General features: G+C 44.5%; 2 protein-coding genes across 2 annotated transcripts; both read left to right on the forward strand.

The window, feature by feature from the left end:
• The first annotated feature begins 310 nt into the window (after positions 1 to 310).
• On the forward strand, positions 311 to 1,255 carry LOC130917709 (odorant receptor 131-2-like). Its single transcript, XM_057839353.1, has one exon. It carries the CDS (start codon positions 311 to 313, stop codon positions 1,253 to 1,255), a length of 945 nt encoding a protein of 314 aa, XP_057695336.1.
• A 16,129-nt stretch (positions 1,256 to 17,384) lies between these two features.
• Positions 17,385 to 18,236, forward strand: LOC130917711 (odorant receptor 131-2-like). The gene has a single exon (XM_057839355.1). The coding sequence runs from the start codon at positions 17,385 to 17,387 to the stop codon at positions 18,234 to 18,236; it is 852 nt and encodes a 283-aa protein (XP_057695338.1).
• The last annotated feature ends 431 nt before the right edge of the window (positions 18,237 to 18,667 follow it).

The raw sequence follows: 18,667 nt of genomic DNA on the forward strand, positions 1-18,667 counted from the left end.
TTGTCATGTCATATACATTTTAATGGTCTTAAGCGTCAACCTTTGAATCGCTGTCCACTGTGCTGACCACGGTTCCTGAAAAGGTTAAAGACATTTACTTTCATTTTTTTTGGTACTCATTATGATGCTCGTGTGTTCCAGTGTGACGCCTCTAAGAGGCGGTTACATTGCAGCGATAGTGTTGCATGGTAACGCAATGCATCAAAATGGAGCATGAAAACATATAAAACGTGCGATGAGAATTCAATCAGACTCGACGTTTCCAGCGTCACTGTTTGGCTTTTTTTTTCTCGTTGTATCTCTAACATTCATGCAAGGTATTTCACTAGCCAATATTACCACAGGGTTAAGCCTTGCGGAACGAATAGTGTCTGCCACCTTGACTACCCTTATCTGCTTGATTTTATTATTTCTCAATGGGATCATGTTGTTCACTTTGAGGAACAAATTTATGTTTAGGGAGACATCGCGCTACATCCTGCTGTATAACCTGCTGCTCGGAGACACGCTGCAACTGGTCATCTCTCAGCTGATGTATTGTTTGACCTCCTTTCGCATCACCCTCACATATCCTGCGTGCGGTGTACTGGTCCTTCTCGGTAATCTCTTCAGTAGGATTTCTCCTTTGGTGCTGGTCGCTATGTCGCTGGAGAGATATGTGGCTGTGTGCCACCCTCTCAGACACGCCTCCATCATGACCAGAGGGAACACAGTGAGGGCCATGCGTGGAATGTGGATCGTGTGTTTTAAAATTGTTCTCATTCAAAACCTACTAATTTTGATGTTTCCTTTTGAACAGCTGGACAGTCTGCAAATGACACAGCCATGCCGTTACATCGCTCTGTTCCTCCTGCCCTTTTCCGAAATTTACCACAATACCTACTCGGGTTTGGTGTTCTTCTTTGCAGGCCTGGCCAACATTTCCAGCTACGTTGGCATAGTCATAGCAGCCAGATCGGCAGCCACGGACAAAGTCTCTGTGCGTAAAGCAAAAAGTACACTGCTGCTGCACCTGGTGCAGCTAAGCCTCAGCCTTTTGTCAGTGATCTACTCCAATATCCTCACAATTCTCTCACCTTTGTTGAACTGGGTAGCTTTTAACCAAATGCAGATCTTTCTGTTTGTGTGCTTTTTCTTATTGCCCAGATCTCTGAGTTCACTCGTCTATGGGTTGAGAGATCAAAGCCTCAGAATTGCACTCTTATATCTATTGTTCTGTTGCTTCAAAGGGCCGGTCAAAGCTGTTGTGTCCTGAGAACATAATTCTTTCTTTCTGTCTCTGCATTCAAATTTTACAAACGCTACAGCATTCAACTCAGAGAAACGTTTAGACTACATGTGCAAGGTCTACTTTTTGTCATCGCATTTATTTATCATTAGTGTTCATAGGCTGAAAACAGGACGTGTCTGTAAAAATCTATTGTAATACTCATGAAACAAACAGCTACAGAATTTCAGTGATGTCTAACATTGACTTGTGTAATGTGAAATATTTCACGTGATGACATGCTTTCAAACTACTTTGTTCTCATGTACTTAGAATTGCCGACTTGAAGAATTACAAGTGTTAATCTCCAAAGTGTACATTTTTTGTCATTGCATGAATAAAGAGCTGTCAGGCCCAGGGCCAGGCAAGTGTCTGTCAATCAATTAGGATCAGCACCTGACGGGTGGAGCGACGGCAGCTGCCTGCAATCATCATCAACAGCCTACATAAGCCAGCCAGAGCTCCACCACGTCGCTGGATCGTCTCTTTCAGTTTACTGTTAGTGCCCTCTCGCGTTTTTGCATCTCTCTGTGTGGACTCAACTGATCATCGACTTTTTGCTTTGTTCCAGGATCTTGCCTACGCCTCTCGTTATTGGTACCGTCGCCCGGAATCTTCACGCCAGACTCCACAGCCCTGTGAACGAAAAACTGCTGCTACAATAAACTCTTATCCTCATTATCTCTCGTGCCTGTTTTGAGGGTTCTCAGCCCACGTTCATAACAGCACGATCCAGCCACAATATGGACCCCGCAGGCACAGAGGACACACCCCAGCACCAACCAGCTCCGTTGGTGGACCAACACAACCAGGCAATCCAATACCTCCTCACCCAGGTAGCAAATATCTCACAATCACTGCTTTCACTTCAAGCCAAGCTCACGTCCTTGCCACATGCACACCGACCTCCGTCACCTCAACGAGCACCTGCCCCGTTTGCAACACCGCTTGTGCAGCCCCTGCATGAACCCATGGTGCCGCCGCCCGCTCCCTATGATGGCGACCTGGGTGCTTGCAGGGCGTTTCTGGTCCAATGCAGCCTCGTGTTTGAGCAGCAAAGCCTCACATATAGCACCGACCGAGCCAAGATCGCCTATCTTATTGGCTGTCTTCGTGGCAACGCCTTGTCGTGGGCGAGCGCCGAGTGGGAAAGGGGCTCGGCGGCATGTTCCTCCTATGCCTGCTTCACGGAGGAGATGCGAAAGGTATTTGACCACCCAGTGCGCGGTAGGGAGGCCGCTAAGCGTTTGATGTCTCTTCACCAAGGAACTCGCAGCGTGGCAGAATACTCCGTGGAATTCCGTACCCTCGCCGCCGAGAGCAGATTCAACGAGGAAGCCCTCCAAGAAGTGTTCGTCAGCGGCCTTAGTGAGTCTCTGAAGGATGAACTGGCCTCCCGTGACGAACCCAACTCTCTCGACGCCCTCGTTAGTCTGGCGATCAGGATAGATTGTCGACTCAGGGAGCGTAGACGGCAGCGGCCTGCCATCCCCACGCATCCTTTGGAGAGGCCCGTCCCGTTGTCGCCTTCTGCAGCGGTGGCCTCGGCCCCTGTAGGGGGGTCGGAGCCCATGCAACAGGGCCGTACCAGGCTCTCAGCAGTGGAACGCTCTCACCGATTGCGCTCGAGTTTATGTTTTTATTGCGGTGATAGTAATCATCTTCTACAGACTTGCCCAGTCCACCCAGGCTCGCCGATAGGAAGGGAGACATTGGTGAGCCATACTACGAACGCTTCCTCCCGTTGTCTTCTGCTACAGGCTTCCCTCTCATGGGAGGGCCACGTTAGCAAGGTTACTGCATTGGTCGATTGCGGGGCAGACGAGAGCTTCATAGACCGCTCCATCGTGTCGCGATTGGGCATCAAGACCCGCCAGCTGGATGCTCCTTTGAGAACCACCGCACTCAATGGTCAGCTTTTGTGCCGGGTGGAACGTCAGACCGAGCCAATTAACCTCTGCCTATCCGGGAACCATCATGAGGTAACCACTTTTTATGTCTTTGATTGCCCACTTACACCATTAGTGCTGGGCCTCCCTTGGCTCCGTGAGCACAACCCCAGTATAGACTGGTCTCACCCCAAGCTGACAGCCTGGAGTCCTGCATGCCACACGAAGTGCCTCCAGTCCGCTCTTATTCCCAATACACCGGCTCCAGTACCACCCACACCTGACCTCTGCCATTCCAGACTGTTACCATGACCTTGCGCACGTTTTCAGCAAGGACCGCGCCTTGGCCCTTCCTCCTCATCGCCCTTATGATTGCACCATCGAGCTCTTGCCTGGTGCCGCTCTGCCAAAGGCACGCCTTTACAACATCTCGCGGCCCGAGCAGGAGGCCATGGAGAGGTACATTGCAGACTCGTTGGCCGCAGGCATAATCCGCTCCTCCTCTTCCCCAGTTGGCGCAGGGTTCTTTTTCGTTGGGAAAAAGGATGGCTCGCTGCGGCCCTGCGTTGACTACCGGGGTCTGAACGACATCACGATCAAGAACAGGTACCCTCTGCCACTCATTGACTCTGCCTTTACACCGCTCCATGGTGCACGCATTTTCACAAAGCTGGACCTCCGCAACGCTTACCACCTTGTTCGCATCCGAGAGGGAGATGAATGGAAGACCGCCTTCACCACCTCCCTGGGCCATTTCGAATATTTAGTCATGCCATTTGGCCTCTGCAATGCGCCCGCTGTGTTCCAGGCCCTCGTCAACGACGTCCTTCGGGACATGCTAAACAGGTTCGTGTTCGTCTATCTAGATGACATACTGATTTTTTCTCGTACCCCCGCAGAACACAAGCAGCATGTGAGGCAAGTGCTACAGAGACTCCTGGAGAATCGCCTTTATGTTAAGGCAGAAAAATGTGCCTTCCATGTGTCCGAAACTGCCTTCCTTGGCTTCATAGTGGCCGACGGGGAACTCCGGATGGATCCTGCGAAGGTGTCCGCAGTCTCACAGTGGCCCAGGCCGGGCGATCGCAAACAGCTACAGCGCTTCCTGGGGTTTGCAAACTTTTATCGGCGGTTCATCCGCAATTATAGCCAGATTGCAGCCCCCCTCACGGCCCTCACGTCCACCAACACCCCGTTCCGGTGGTCGGGTACTGCGGAGGCCGCCTTCTGCGACCTCAAGGCCCGCTTCACGTCAGCTCCTGTGCTCGCTCATCCCGACCCCGCATTGCAGTTCATTGTGGAGGTGGACGCTTCGGAGTTGGGGGTGGGCGCTGTTCTCTCACAGCGTGGGCTGGGGGATGGGAGGGTACACCCCTGTGCCTTCTTCTCCCATAGGCTCACTCCTGCGGAGCGCAACTATGGCATTGGGGATCGGGAGCTGCTAGCGGTGAAGTTGGCCCTGGAGGAGTGGCGGCACCTACTGGAGGGAGCACGCCATCCATTCGTGGTTTGGACAGACCACAAAAACTTGGAGTATATCAAGTCCGCCCGCAGACTGAATCCCCATCAAGCCAGGTGGGCTTTGTTTTTTACTAGATTCAATTTCACCTTGTCCTATGTCCCAGGTTCAAAGAACGGGAAGGCTGATGCCCTGTCTCGCTTGTATCAACCCGTCGACTCCGAAGAGGAGCCCGCACCAATTCTCCCACCTTCCTGTGTGGTGGCTGCCACCATGACGGACCTAGAGGCCGAAGTTTTGAGGGCTCAGGGTGGGCAACCGGACCCCCGACAGGCTACGGAGAGGGATCTGTTTGTCCCTGAATCAGTCCGTCCCAAGGTGCTGGAGTGGGCACACACGTCACGCCTGACTTGCCATCCTGGTATCATCCGCACCTTGGCAGTATTACGCCAGCGTTTCTGGTGGCCGAGTATGAGAGAAGATTGCCGTTCCTTCGTATCTGCCTGCCACGTGTGTGCCCGTAGCAAGTCGTCCACCAAGCCAAGTTCAGGCCTCCTCCTCCCGCTGCCTATTCCTAGCCGTCCGTGGTCTCACATCGCCATGGATTTCGTCACCGGTCTCCCGCCTTCTCGTGGTAATACAGTCATACTAACCATAGTCGACCGTTTCTCCAAGGCTGCTCACTTCGTCGCCCTCCACAAACTCCCCACTGCCAAGGAAACCGCCGACATACTGGTCCAGCACGTGTTCCGCCTGCATGGGATTCCGGCCGACATCGTCTCAGACCGCGGCCCCCAGTTCACCTCTCACGTCTGGTCAGCCTTCTGTTCCGCTCTCGGTATTACTGTGAGCCTCTCCTCCGGTTATCACCCCCAGACCAATGGACAGTGTGAACGTGCAAACCAGCAGTTGGAGGCGGCGCTCCGTTGCACCACGCAGGCCCGTCCCACCACCTGGAGTGATCACCTGCCCTGGGTTGAGTATGCTCACAATTCACTCCCTAATGCATCTACCAATTTATCCCCCTTTCAATGCTCGCTTGGCTATCAGCCTCCCTTATTTCAATCTTTGGAGGCAGAGATAGCAGTCCCGTCAGTACAAGCGCACCTTTCCGAATGTGCCAAGGTCTGGGACCGAGCCCGTGCTGCGCTGGGTCGTTCTTCTGCGCGTACCCAGAAGCAGGCCAACCGCCGCCGTGCGCCAGCGCCTTCCTACAAGGTCGGCCAGAAGGTCTGGTTGTCCTCCAAGGACCTTCCCCTGAAGACTGAGTCCAGAAAGCTGTCACCGCGCTTCATCGGCCCCTACGAAATTGTGAGTGTGATCAATCCATGTGCCGTACGTCTTAGGCTCCCGGCAGCCCTCCGCATCCACCCAACGTTTCACGTGTCCCAAATTAAGCCTGTCGGGGCAAGTCCGTTGTCTCCCCCTATTCCGCCTCTTCCACCGCCTCTGTCAATCGACGGGCATCCGGCCTTCAGGGTAGAGCGGCTCCTGGATGTGCGCCGCCGTGGCCGCGGCCTGCAATATTTGGTGGATTGGGAGGGTTATGGCCCGGAGGAGCGTAGTTGGGTCCCGGCACGCCAGATCCTTTGTCGTTCCCTTATCCGGGATTTCCATCGGGCCCACCCGGGTTCTCTGCGTCGCGCGCCTGGAGGCGCACGTAGAGGGGGGGGTACTGTCAGGCCCAGGGCCAGGCAAGTGTCTGTCAATCAATTAGGATCAGCACCTGACGGGTGGAGCGACGGCAGCTGCCTGCAATCATCATCAACAGCCTACATAAGCCAGCCAGAGCTCCACCACGTCGCTGGATCGTCTCTTTCAGTTTACTGTTAGTGCCCTCTCGCGTTTTTGCATCTCTCTGTGTGGACTCAACTGATCATCGACTTTTTGCTTTGTTCCAGGATCTTGCCTACGCCTCTCGTTATTGGTACCGTCGCCCGGAATCTTCACGCCAGACTCCACAGCCCTGTGAACGATAAACTGCTGCTACAATAAACTCTTATCCTCATTATCTCTCGTGCCTGTTTTGAGGGTTCTCGGCCCACGTTCATAACAAGAGCATTTGAATCAAGCAAAATCTTGTCCATGCCTGGTTTACCAGTGAGAGCTTTCATAGAGGGTTTGTCACATGTGCAATGCACAGGTATCTCCACCCCTCTTTCTGTTTTTTTTTTTCCATTTTCATTTTATTAATTTTGTTCCTAAATTAACATTCATATAGACGGTACTGAACTTAAGCATATTTTTAAATTTAGAAAAAGGTTCCGGTAAAACTTTATAATAACTATCTGTTTTACTAGTTCATAGATCATTAGTAAACTGTTGATAAATGATTTATTGTTGATTTTTGAAGTATTTGTTAACAGTTTGTTAAGCATTTACAGGGTGTTCCAATATGGTTGACCCCATTCTAAATGCCCATGCTAGTTGATGGATCTTAATAAAACTATAAACACTTTATGTTGAAGGTCATAAGTTTTATTGGTTAAATATACATAGAAAAGTACAAATATTTGTTGGTTCTATGGCAGATTTTAATAAATGTGCAACATGTGCGCTGCCTGCGAAATGCCTTATTAAAATGCCTTATCTTTTGAAGTGAACCGCATTTCTTAACCTGAAAAAATAGAAATGCCAAACGTTACACACAAAAACTTTAAACGTTTCTACACAAACTGTGTTTCAGGTTAAGAACACCCAGTAAATGCGTAGCAAACTGTTAACAAATACTTCACAAATCAACAATAAATCATTCATCAATAGTTTGCTAATGATCTATTAACTAGTAAAATGGATAGTTATTATAAAGTGTTACCCAGTGTTGTCAGTAATGCATTATTACTGTAATCTGATTACTTTTTTCAGTAACGAGTAATCTAACGTGTTCATTTTTCCAAGCCAGTGATCCGATTAAAGTTAGTTTCCTAGTGCCTGTGCGTTACTATTTTGTTTTTGCCTCATAATGTATGTAGAATGAAGAATACTGTAGTCATGTACAAGAGCATTTCTGATCGGAAAAAAAAACAGGTCACGTGTATTACGATGCTGTTTGAGGCTGTCTGCCACGGCGCTCAACAACATAGCATTCTGACGAGGCAGCGAGGCTAACAGTGAAAGGCAGGATATATACCGCAAATGCATGCCTTTGCTCACTGGAAATACAGCCATTACTTCACATTTCTGTCCAGTAAAGATGACAAAAATATCTCTGTGTGTTGCAAACTTTACGCTGGCTGAAAAAGACTGTCGGCCGCTAAAAACTCTACATCCAGTTCAACAAGGAACACTTCGAATTACAGGACAACGCGACAAAACTCAAAGCCTACAAGACAGCCAGCACTTGTACAGTTTGTAACCAGCCTTTATGCATATTTTATTGTCAGTGTTTGTAACCATAGGCAGAGTTTTACTTTTGTGGGGCTGGGGCAAAGCATGTTGATGACTGAAACAAAAGTCAAAGGTTTGGACACACCTAAACATTTTTACGTTTTATATATTTTCCCTACTATTGTAAATCCTCTCTGAATACATCAAAACTATGAACGAACATGTGGAATGGCAAAAAAAAGTGTAATAACTGAAAACAGGTTTTATATTCTACATTCTTCAAAGTGTCAAACACCTTTGAGGTGCCGCCAATATTGACCATATTTTGATTTCCAAAAAAGAGGACACTTTGCCCGGCCTCGAGAAACTTGAATTTTACTCGAAGTTCACTCAAAGATGCCTATATCACTTTAATATATTTAAAGTGTGCCTACTCCGTCTGGACAGAAAAATTCAGTTTTATTTAAAAAAAAAAAAAAAAAAAAAAAAAGCCATATAGTATTATATACTATATGGAAATAAGTTTTTTACTCAACAGGCTTTATTTTTACTAAAAAATAATCAAACAAAAAACAAAACAAAAAAAAACAACAACAAAAAAAACGCAAAAAAAAAAAAAAACAATTTAAATAATGACAAAAAAAATATGCAGACCTGTGGAACTATAGTACAGTCAATACAGACACACAGTAGGCTTGTGCCACAAAAACATTTTTATAAATTATTATCACGACAAATGTCGTTGAGAAATTGTTATTCCAACTCAATTTTTATTCTCATTTAATGTTCTAGATTGCACGCAAACAATAACTAAAATAAACTGACAAACTATTCAACTGGCATGTTTCCAAACGCAGCAGTTCAAAACTACGTTTCCCATAATGCCTAGTGCGGCTTAGTTAGCTCACTGATAGCTACCCTATTAGCGAGTACCGGGAGACGGGGCAAAATCAAACTTTGCTATATAAGTTTACAATCATCTGTAGCACAATGATGCGACACCAAACAGGATTTTACAGATCACGCCAGAACAAAACTACGACAGAAGTCAACAGTTGCCATTATATACGTATTTATCGTAAAAAACTTAACAACTGTGCAGGCGCTCCCTCTTAGAATATAATACTAACATTCAACCAAATACACGAACGTAGAACAATTAATACAAGACTAATACAACATACTGCATCTCTTTGTACCCATATATTGTATAATATATAACAGAAGACACATGAGCGACATTAACAGAAGATAAACTTACAGAAAGGTGTACGGAGCACAATAAATGTCTCTTACAACTACTTCTTATTGTAGTCTGTAACTGCCTGTTTTCTTGCCAAACCGTCAACCCAGTAGATGGCGGTAATGCCCCATAATACAAGGGGTAAACTGTACTCCTTCTCCCGCCCCTACTAGTAGGAGCCATGACAACGCAGGCAAGCGCTGCCCCCCAGCGTCCGGAGGGATTCTCTTCAAATTGGTCCCGTGAAAAATCATAAAAACCAGACATTTTCATGAATTTATAAAACCCGGCCGGATGATGAGGACACGACGTGAAAGGTGGACATGTCCGGGCAAAAGAGGACGTTTGGTCACCCTAATATATATAAAACTGTTCAAGCTCAGTTGTTGTTGGTTGCGTTTGAAAGCTTAGGTTTACAGAAATTCTAAATACCTATCTTGCCTCCACAGGTGTAGTTTTGGCTTAGCAAAGCAAAAGCTAGTGTCCTAGGTGCTAGTCACATGATCTGCTCGAAAATGATTTTGACCCATTATGAAATACGTTGTAGGATTCTTGTTTATTTCATTCATTTTTGTTGTTTGTTTTATTGCGTTACAACTTTTATAGACAATAGTTTAACAGCTAGGTCTTTATTTTAAAGGGGAATTTCAGAATTTTTGACATTGGGCTTTATCTTGGAGTTAGCGGGGGTTTATTTAGTTGTTGGAGTTGATTTGAACAAATTCCGTGCAGTTTGTCAGTTATTTGTTAGTTTCAGGGCTCCGGGGTGGCTAAGCTAGCGCGAGTCAATGGGGGTTGAAATCAACTCCATTGACTAATTAAACCCCCGCTAACTCAAAGATTGAGCCTTATGTATTACATGCGATGACATTTTTTGTTGTCATTTTTATGTTGAGGCAGCAAAAGGGGAAAAATTGGTAAAAAGTAACTGATAAGTTACTTTTAAAGTAACTTAGTTACTTTGATAATAAGGTAATCAGTAAAGTAACTAGATTAATTTTTTAGGTGTAATCAGTAATCAGTAACTAAATTACTTTTTTAAGTCTATGACAACACTGGTGTTACCAATATTCCAAATAAAATAGTCATTTATTGTGTCTATGGGGCATCTTCTCACCCCAGAAGGGGTGATACTCGTGTCATCCTCAAGCTCGGGTCCTCTACCACAGGCCTGAGATTTTGAGGGTTTGGCACATGATGCAGAATGATGGTCAGGCATGCCAATAATAACAGGATATATGTTTTAATGCTGTTGTACAATTCAAAATCCACCACGATAAAGAGAGAATAAAAGCCACAAGACTGTTTCATTTCCCTACTCTTAAGTTGGTCAAAAGGAAACATCAACAATAAAAGATAGAGAGAAAATAGAAAACAAAAGATCCTCAGGGCGGGCACAGCCCTCGTTGTGTTCTTTCTGGCACTTACGGAGGCGTGTCTGAGAGGGTGGCACACATCCACATCTCTCTCCAGGGACATTACCACCAGCATCAGAGGAGGCATCCTACTGAAGAGTTTGCTAAGCATCGCGAGCAAACCACACACAGGAAACATGAGGGTGATGCGGCAGGTGTTCAGCAGGTACACCAATAGGGTTAGGCTAGCTGCAATGTGTCTCCAAGCAGAAGGTTGCATAGCAGGATGTCGTGCCGCGTCTCTCCAAACACATATTTACTTCTTAACGTGAACAACATGAACCCGTTGATGAAGAGGAACACCGGGCAGCAGGAGGTCGTCAAGGTGACAGTTACCACTCGCTGCAGCTGGGTGGTCACATTGGGCCTCATCAAAGTTTGCGTGATGTGGAAGGCACAGCAATTTAAAATATCAAGGAAGTGATGGTGCCAGTGTTAAACTGAGGCACTCAATAATACATGAGTTTTTTTGATTTTTTTTAAATTATAATTTGGTAAAAAAAAAAAAAAAAAGTGAAAAAAACAATTCTTATATGTATCTCTTTCTAATGCTAAATCTGAGTACAGTGATCCCAGAACCCGCCGCGATGAGTGAAAAACCGTGAAGTAGCGCCCATTTATTTATTTATTTATTTGTTTATTTATTTATTTTTGTTTGTGTTCAATGTATTTATTCAGACATATCATTGAAAAGAGATACATATAAGACATGTTTTTCACCTTTTCCCCCAAAGTATAATTGAAATAAACTTTTTAAATCTATGAATACAGGTAAATGGTTTTTAAGCCTTTGAAATGTAATAATTATGATGAATGTAATGAAGTTTTAAACATGTTACTTTCCCACGGAATTATTTTTCAACAAGAAAATAGTAGCCGCCCAATCTATTTAAAAAAATGAATAGGCCTTCACCTGCCCTTTAATGGCACTGGGAAGACGTTAACATTGAGAGATCGGCGCGCAGTTAAGTTGAGCCCAGCCACATGGTACGATGTGTGTGAGGAGAACTTTCCTTTGTGTGCGTTCACGACCAAATTTAAAGTGCTTATGACACCAAAAAGCTTGTTTATTTCATATTTCACGCGGTGTTTTATGCTCCTGAATGAAATGTACCGCTTGGATGTGTATGGAAGCGATCGTTTTACATATTCAATTTTTGAATCTCGCGCCATGAAAATGAGTGACTTCCGGCTCCAGTCTCGAGTTGAGAAAGAGGGCGCTGTGACATGTACAATAGAAGGAGTCCTGTTCACTATCTAGCCGTACTGTTGTATGTGAAGGACTAAGGATTCAGCTGATTTTGCGGATTAATTCATTTATTTTTCGCATCACGCCAGCCAAACGGCTGCAGAAAAATGTTTCTGCTACAGGGAGAGGCGTGTGAGCCTTTTTGGGGTTTCAAAAGGTTCCCATTCACTGGTGGATATTGGCCAAAACAAGCCCTACTACTGTGGGACCATTGGAATTACGAGGAAGTGAGTAAACATCGTGCTTTGTATTATGTCAAATACTGGGATCTTTTTAATACGTAGGCGGCTTGCATTTTGTGGCTGGCATGCTCCTTGTCCACTCGGCCTACGACACCGGCGGCTTGTCGTACATCCCCCCCACCGGGAGAGCAATATACTCTGCTTATTGCCCTCTTCCTGTGCCCGGTGTTCTGTCAAATTTTCCACCAGATCAGAAATTGCAACTTTTCGTTAAAAATGGCCGCGCTTAAAGCAATTACAACGTAAACACCTCAAACTTTCTTTAAATAAACAACTATTTACTTACGTTTGATCATGGATGGGAATGTAGAAAAGCTCTCCTCACTCCAGACACATCCTGTCTTGTTAGCTGCACAACAACTGCACGCCGCTCTCTGTTTACGTCATCGCCGTGTGGTAAAGCATTCTTTTTCATTACATACATGTTGACCATGTGGCAGCTACGCGTTCCTCCGACTTCAGCCGGTTTGTCCGGCGGTACTCTCCTGCTGCTTCCCCGGCGAGCTCTCCTGTCCGTAGTAGCAGGAGAACGAGCTGTAACTTGCTCTCCGCCGGGCGGGTTGCCGATCGGCGAGGACAATCGACAACCCCGCCGCTATGTGACATGTTCCGGGCTAGTTTTGTGTGATTTTTCGCTTCGAAAAGCAAAAATAAGACTTTGAGACGTCACTCGGTTCATGTTAGCATGTCGGCCAGCTGTCACACCTCTTGGTTTGTTTACATTCTCCGAAGCCAGTGGGCAGGGAGATGAGAAAAAACTTGACCAACTACGGCAGCATAAAGTATCGTTCTGGAGGTGCAACAGTAAAGGTGAAGCCGACAGTTTTGACCATTATGGAGTAATTTTGCCATGTCGTACTGAAAAAATGCATTTTTATTATTTCATATTCCATTTAGTATAAGACTGTTATTTTTCATGACCATACCATTTATTTAGCAATTGGGAAAATTACTTCGATAAAAAGAATATCCTTTAAAAATACTGGAGTAGAGAGACTGAAACAATGACATTTTGCGGCTCCCTTTGTTGCATTTACCTCTTTATGAATAATACCCCCTCAATAGGCTGCATTCTAAATCCGATGAAAGCCTTCTCCTGCCGACGTCATCCACCTGTTGGGGACGCTAGAGCCCTATAATGGAAGGCGTGGCTAGACGGCGGATTAAAACACTAATTTGTCGTCATCTGCGCTTTGCAAAATTGTTGTATGACGTATTAAGACTTTTTTCTCCTATCGTACTCACTTTAAGTAGATATTTCTTTCTTTATAGAAAGTTTGTGGTGTTTACTTTGGACCTGCTGCATTCGCGGCAATTTGTAATGTTACGCGCATGCGCGAGACGCAAAGTTGCAGTTTCTGATGGGGTGAAAAATCTGACAGAACACCAGCTCGACCATAAAAAAAAATATATATTTTTCACATAAAGCGCTGCCATCAACATTACTTAAAAGCACGGATTTTAACCTCTCTCCCATTTTTTATTTGGCACCGATAGACCATGGAAAACCGTCCCTTTCTCTACTAGATGGCACTCATGCTCTTTGGGCAGGTGATGTTTGATTTCTGTAGATTATGCTAGTGGGTATTTTTTTGGGGCCTAATATGGTCATTTATTATGGAATAGTACGATATAATATTAACAGTTCATATCGATAATTTAGTGCTGAGAAATGAATACTGTATACTAGAGCTGGGAATCTTTGGGCACCTAACGATTCGATTATGATTACGATTCAGAGGCTCCGATTCGATTATAAAACGATCACTTATGCACCCCCCTCCTTTTTTTATTTTTTTTTTCAATGTTTTGTACATTAGTTCCAAAATTGTTCAAAAATACTCTCAGGCTAAACCAAACTACTATTTCAGTATCAAGTTAACATATAGCAGTAAACAAATATACAAAAATAACAGTAAATAAAAAACTCCAGTCCCCATTCAGTATCAGCAGCTTTAAACTACTTTCAATTAGTTTAATGTTGTGAATCAACTGTTAAAGTTGTTAAAATTGCTCCCGTTATTCCATAATTTCTCTTTTGTGTACTTTCGACATGTGAAAGTTTTAAAACTATTTTAAAGATAGATTCAAGTCAATATTTTACCGATTTAGGAGTATTTTAGATAAAAAGTTATTTAGATCTGCTTGGAAGGTTTGCGACAACAGCCTTGCAGGGAAGTGTACTGCTTTAAGATGGCGGCCGTTTACTAACGCCCACATCTAGCTTTTTGTAGATGTGCTGCTAACGCTATCGAATCAATATTGCATCTAGTCCTATATAAATGATATCTACCGTAACATATTGTGGATGTACTTTGTAGCAGCTTTTCGCCAGCAGTCAGTTATGTTGTTTTGTTTTTTTTATTTATCTCGTGGCATAAGTTGAGCTAGAGCCGTGAGTTGAGCATTGGCATTACCCGAGGGGCAGAGTAATGAGAAGCATGATGTTTAGCTACTCTCGCTCCGTCCCTAATTGCGTCCCGAAGATCGCGCGGCGTGCTGAGTGTGTTGTACTTCCGCTTTACTTGGCATATTTCAGTAATCGGAATTTGGATGTTTGTGAATCGTTCTCGAATCTTCCACTGCCGAATCGCAAATAATCTAAGAATCGGAAATTTTGCACACCTCTACTGTATACCAATGTTAAAAAAAAAATATCACACATTATTGTTAGGTTTTGTGTTGGTTCCCTCCTAGTGTGTTTGTTTCTGTGATTGCCCATTGATTTCACCTGTAGTGCCTGCTCCTAGTGTATCCGTCAACCTGCATCCTTCTGTGTCACCCATGTGTTTCTCGTTGTCTCGTTACCCCTCGTCTCTGTGTGTATATAAGCTCCCAGTTTCTTTTCACTCCTTGTTGCGTCATTGTCAATGTCATTGTCGAAGTCCTGTCCAAGCCCTCGTCTAGTAGTCCCTCCGATAAATTAATTTTTTGTTTGAACCATGCCTTTTTGATCCCGAGTAATTTTGGTTGTACTTTGTGTTTTTTTTAGTTATTATTAAAAAGTTTTTTGAGATCACCGCCACCAGCCTGGCTGCTTTTGTTTCCCTGCATTTCGGTCCACACAACCTGCCTGCCCGCGTTTTCCTGACAGAATGACGCAACCAATTGTGGACCCAGCGGGAAAAATCCATTTTCAGCAGGCACGCCGACGGCCATTAGCCCAGATTCGGCCCACCTGTCAACCACAGCACATTTTGTTGGATTCAGATTTTTCGGACTTTGAGGAGGATCATAATTTATATGATTTCCTATTCTCAGATTCTGACTCAGAACCTGATTTTGATTTCACAGCCTCTGTTTCCGCAGATCGTTTTTCTTCCTACCCACCTACCTGTGTGTCCCGTTCGGAGCTCCTGGCCAGAGACCCCTACCTGGGATGCCGTTGGGCCATCTATCGGGGACCCCCCCGGGGTGGTCTGCGGGGTCGCCCAGGCTCAATGCAGCCTAATGAGGCTGTTCTGCCACCCCTGCCACCTGAAGGCACTCGCCAAAAGCCTCGGCGTGGTCGTCAACGTCGACTGCATGCGGCGGTGCCAACGTCGTGGCTTCCTGAAGCTACCGTGGCGACTCCCCGTGGTCCGGTGCCCGCGCCGATTCCCCGCAGTCCGGTGCCCGTGCCGACTCCACCCACCCTGTGGTCTGGGGTGTGAATTGCAACCTGTCAAAATGACGGACGAACTTCAGTTTTTTCTGTCACCGTTTTAAAAAACCGGTCAACGACGGAATATATTCGGTTAACGCGACCCCTGCGTGGGAGGCAATGTGGGGAAGAAAGGTAGTAGTTTATCATTTTCTTAACACCCTATGTTCTTTCCCAATGCAGAGAAGATATATCAATTGATGCTCCTACGCACAGTCATGGTTGCACTTCCCATCATGCATTTGGGCAGAAGTTAAATGGCTGCAGTATCATTTACTGAAAGCTCAACAAATACACTAGATGGCAATATTTAGTCACAATATACAAAGTCACATTTATTCTTTAAGAATTACAAGTCTTTCTATCCGTGGATCCCTCTCACAGAAAGAATGTTAATAATGTAAATGCCATCTTAAGGATTTATTGTCATAATAAACAAATACAGTACTTATGTACTGTATGTTGAATGTATATATTCGTCCGAGTTTTATTCATTTTTTTCTTAATGCATTGCCAAAATGTATATGATCAGGAAAAATTATCGGTAATGATTGGAATTAAATCGGGAGCAAAAAAAAAGCAATCGGATCGGGAAATATCGGGATCAGCAGATACTCAAACTAAAACGATCGGGATCGGATCGGAGCAAAAAAACATGATCGGAACAACCCTAAAAAAAACGTTTAAAAGGGTAAATATGTGAAAAAGAAAATCTCGACCACTGCATGATGTCTGTGATTTCTGCATCGCGACCCTTGTTATATTACTGTGTTTCACCCATAAAATCCCCCCAAAAATCCAGCTGTGACCATTCACAGTTGTGTCTTGACACTTGGTGATCCATGCTAGATGGAGTTTTGGGATCGAAACAAGGTAAGTGTGCGATAATATCCCGTTAAAGTCATGGCGTCTTTAATTCTGCTCTCACGTGCTCTCACCTCCAGTTAGGGTTTTGCTGTTTATTTATTTATTATTATTATTTTTTAAATGCCCTCCTGTTCAAATATTTTCTTCCCCCAGGAAATTAAGATCTTAAGCTTTCCATTGATGTATCAGATATGCATATAGGACAATTATGAAAGATGGCTAAATTGGGGATCTCAGAGTGGAACTTCAAGTCACCTAAATGTGTTTTCCGCCATAAGTATATCCAAATATTTGATAAATACACTAATGATTAATAATATACTACATACGTGTATATTTATGTATATAGTATATGTACATATATACGTACATGTGTATATATACCGTTTTTGTATAATTTATATATAAATATATATTCAATACCTGTTTTTTTAATGACTTGCTCTATTAAGGGTTAATGATCTGAAATATCAACTTTTGAATTGCGCTTCACTATACTGACCATTTACTGTCTTTTTTTTTTTGTTTGTTTTTTTTTGTATTCATAATGATGTTCCAGTGTGACGCCTGTAAGAGGCGGTGACATTGCAGCGATGGTGTTGCATGGTAACGCAATGCATCCATGTGGAGCATGAAAACATATAAAACGTGCGATGAGAATTCATTCAGACTCGACGTTTCAAGCGTCACTGATTGTTTTTCTTTCTCTTTGTATCTCTAACATTCATGCAAGGTATTTCACTAGCCAATGTTACCACAAGGTCAAGCCTTGCGGAACAAATAATGGCCACCACCGTGACCCTCTCCGCCTGTTGGTTTTTACTATTTCTCAATGGGATCATGTTGTTCACTTTGAGTAACAAATGTATGTTTCGGGAGACATCGCGCTACATACTGCTGTTTAACCTGCTGCTCGGAGACACGCTGCTAATAGTTGTCTCTCAGCTGATTTATTGTTTGCACTTATTTCACATCAGAGTCATGTATCCTGTTTGCAGTGTACTGGTCCTTTTCGGTACTCTCTTCAGTAGGATTTCTCCTTTGGTGCTGGCAGTTATGTCGCTGGAGAGATATGTAGCTGTGTGCCACCCTCTCAGACACGCCTCCATCATGACCAGAGAGATCACAGTGAGGACCATGCTTGGAATGTGGATCGTGTGTTTTAAAATTGCTCTCATTCAAAACCTATTAATTTTGATGTTTCCTTTTGAACAGCTGGAGAGTCTGCAAATGACACAGCCATGCCGTTACATTGCTATGTTCCTCGTGCCCTTTTACGAAATATACAACAATACCAACTCGGCTTTGGTGTTCTTTGTTGCAGGCCTGACCAACATTGCCAGCTACGTTGGCATAGTCATAGCAGCCAGATCGGCAACCACGGACAAAGTCTCTGCGCGTAAAGCAAAAAGCACATTGCTGTTGCACCTGGTGCAGCTAAGCCTCAGCCTTTTGTCAGTGATCTACACCAATATCCTCACAATTCTCTCACCTTTGTTGAACTGGGTAGCTTTTAACCAAATGCAGATCTTTTTGTTTGTGTGCTTTGTCTTATTGCCCAGATCTCTGAGTTCACTCGTCTATGGGCTGAGAGATCGAAGTCTCAGAGTTGAACTCATCTATCTATTCTGCTGACGTGTCAAACGGTCGGTCAAAGCTGTTGTTTCCTGAGAGCATTATTCTTTCCTTCTGCATCTGCATTCAAACTTTACAAATGCTACAGCTTTCAACTCAGAGAAACATTTAGACTACATGTGCAAGGTCTACCTTTTGTCATCACATTTATTTGTCATTTGTGTTCATAAGCTGAAAACAGGACGTGTCTGTACTATCTACTGTAATATACATGCAACAAACAGCTACAGAATTTCAGTGATATGTGACACTGACAGGCTCTAGTGTGATGTGAAATGTTTCACGTGGCCCTATTTTATATTTGTAATGACATGTTTTCAAACTAGTTTGTTCTCTTGTGCTTAGAATTGCCGACTTGAAGAATTACACGTGTTGGTCTATAAGTGTACAGTTATTGTCATTGAATGAATAAAGAGCATTTGAATCAAGCA

The sequence above is a fragment of the Corythoichthys intestinalis genome, chromosome 6 (genome assembly GCF_030265065.1).
Source record: "Corythoichthys intestinalis isolate RoL2023-P3 chromosome 6, ASM3026506v1, whole genome shotgun sequence".
In the NCBI taxonomy this organism is placed as follows: domain Eukaryota; kingdom Metazoa; phylum Chordata; class Actinopteri; order Syngnathiformes; family Syngnathidae; genus Corythoichthys; species Corythoichthys intestinalis.

Bases quoted from the DNA above. Each gene is read 5' to 3' on its own strand.
- LOC130917709 (XM_057839353.1), top strand. From the start codon at position 311: ATGCAAGGTATTTCACTAGCCAATATTACCACAGGGTTAAGCCTTGCG.
- LOC130917711 (XM_057839355.1), top strand. From the start codon at position 17,385: ATGGCCACCACCGTGACCCTCTCCGCCTGTTGGTTTTTACTATTTCTC.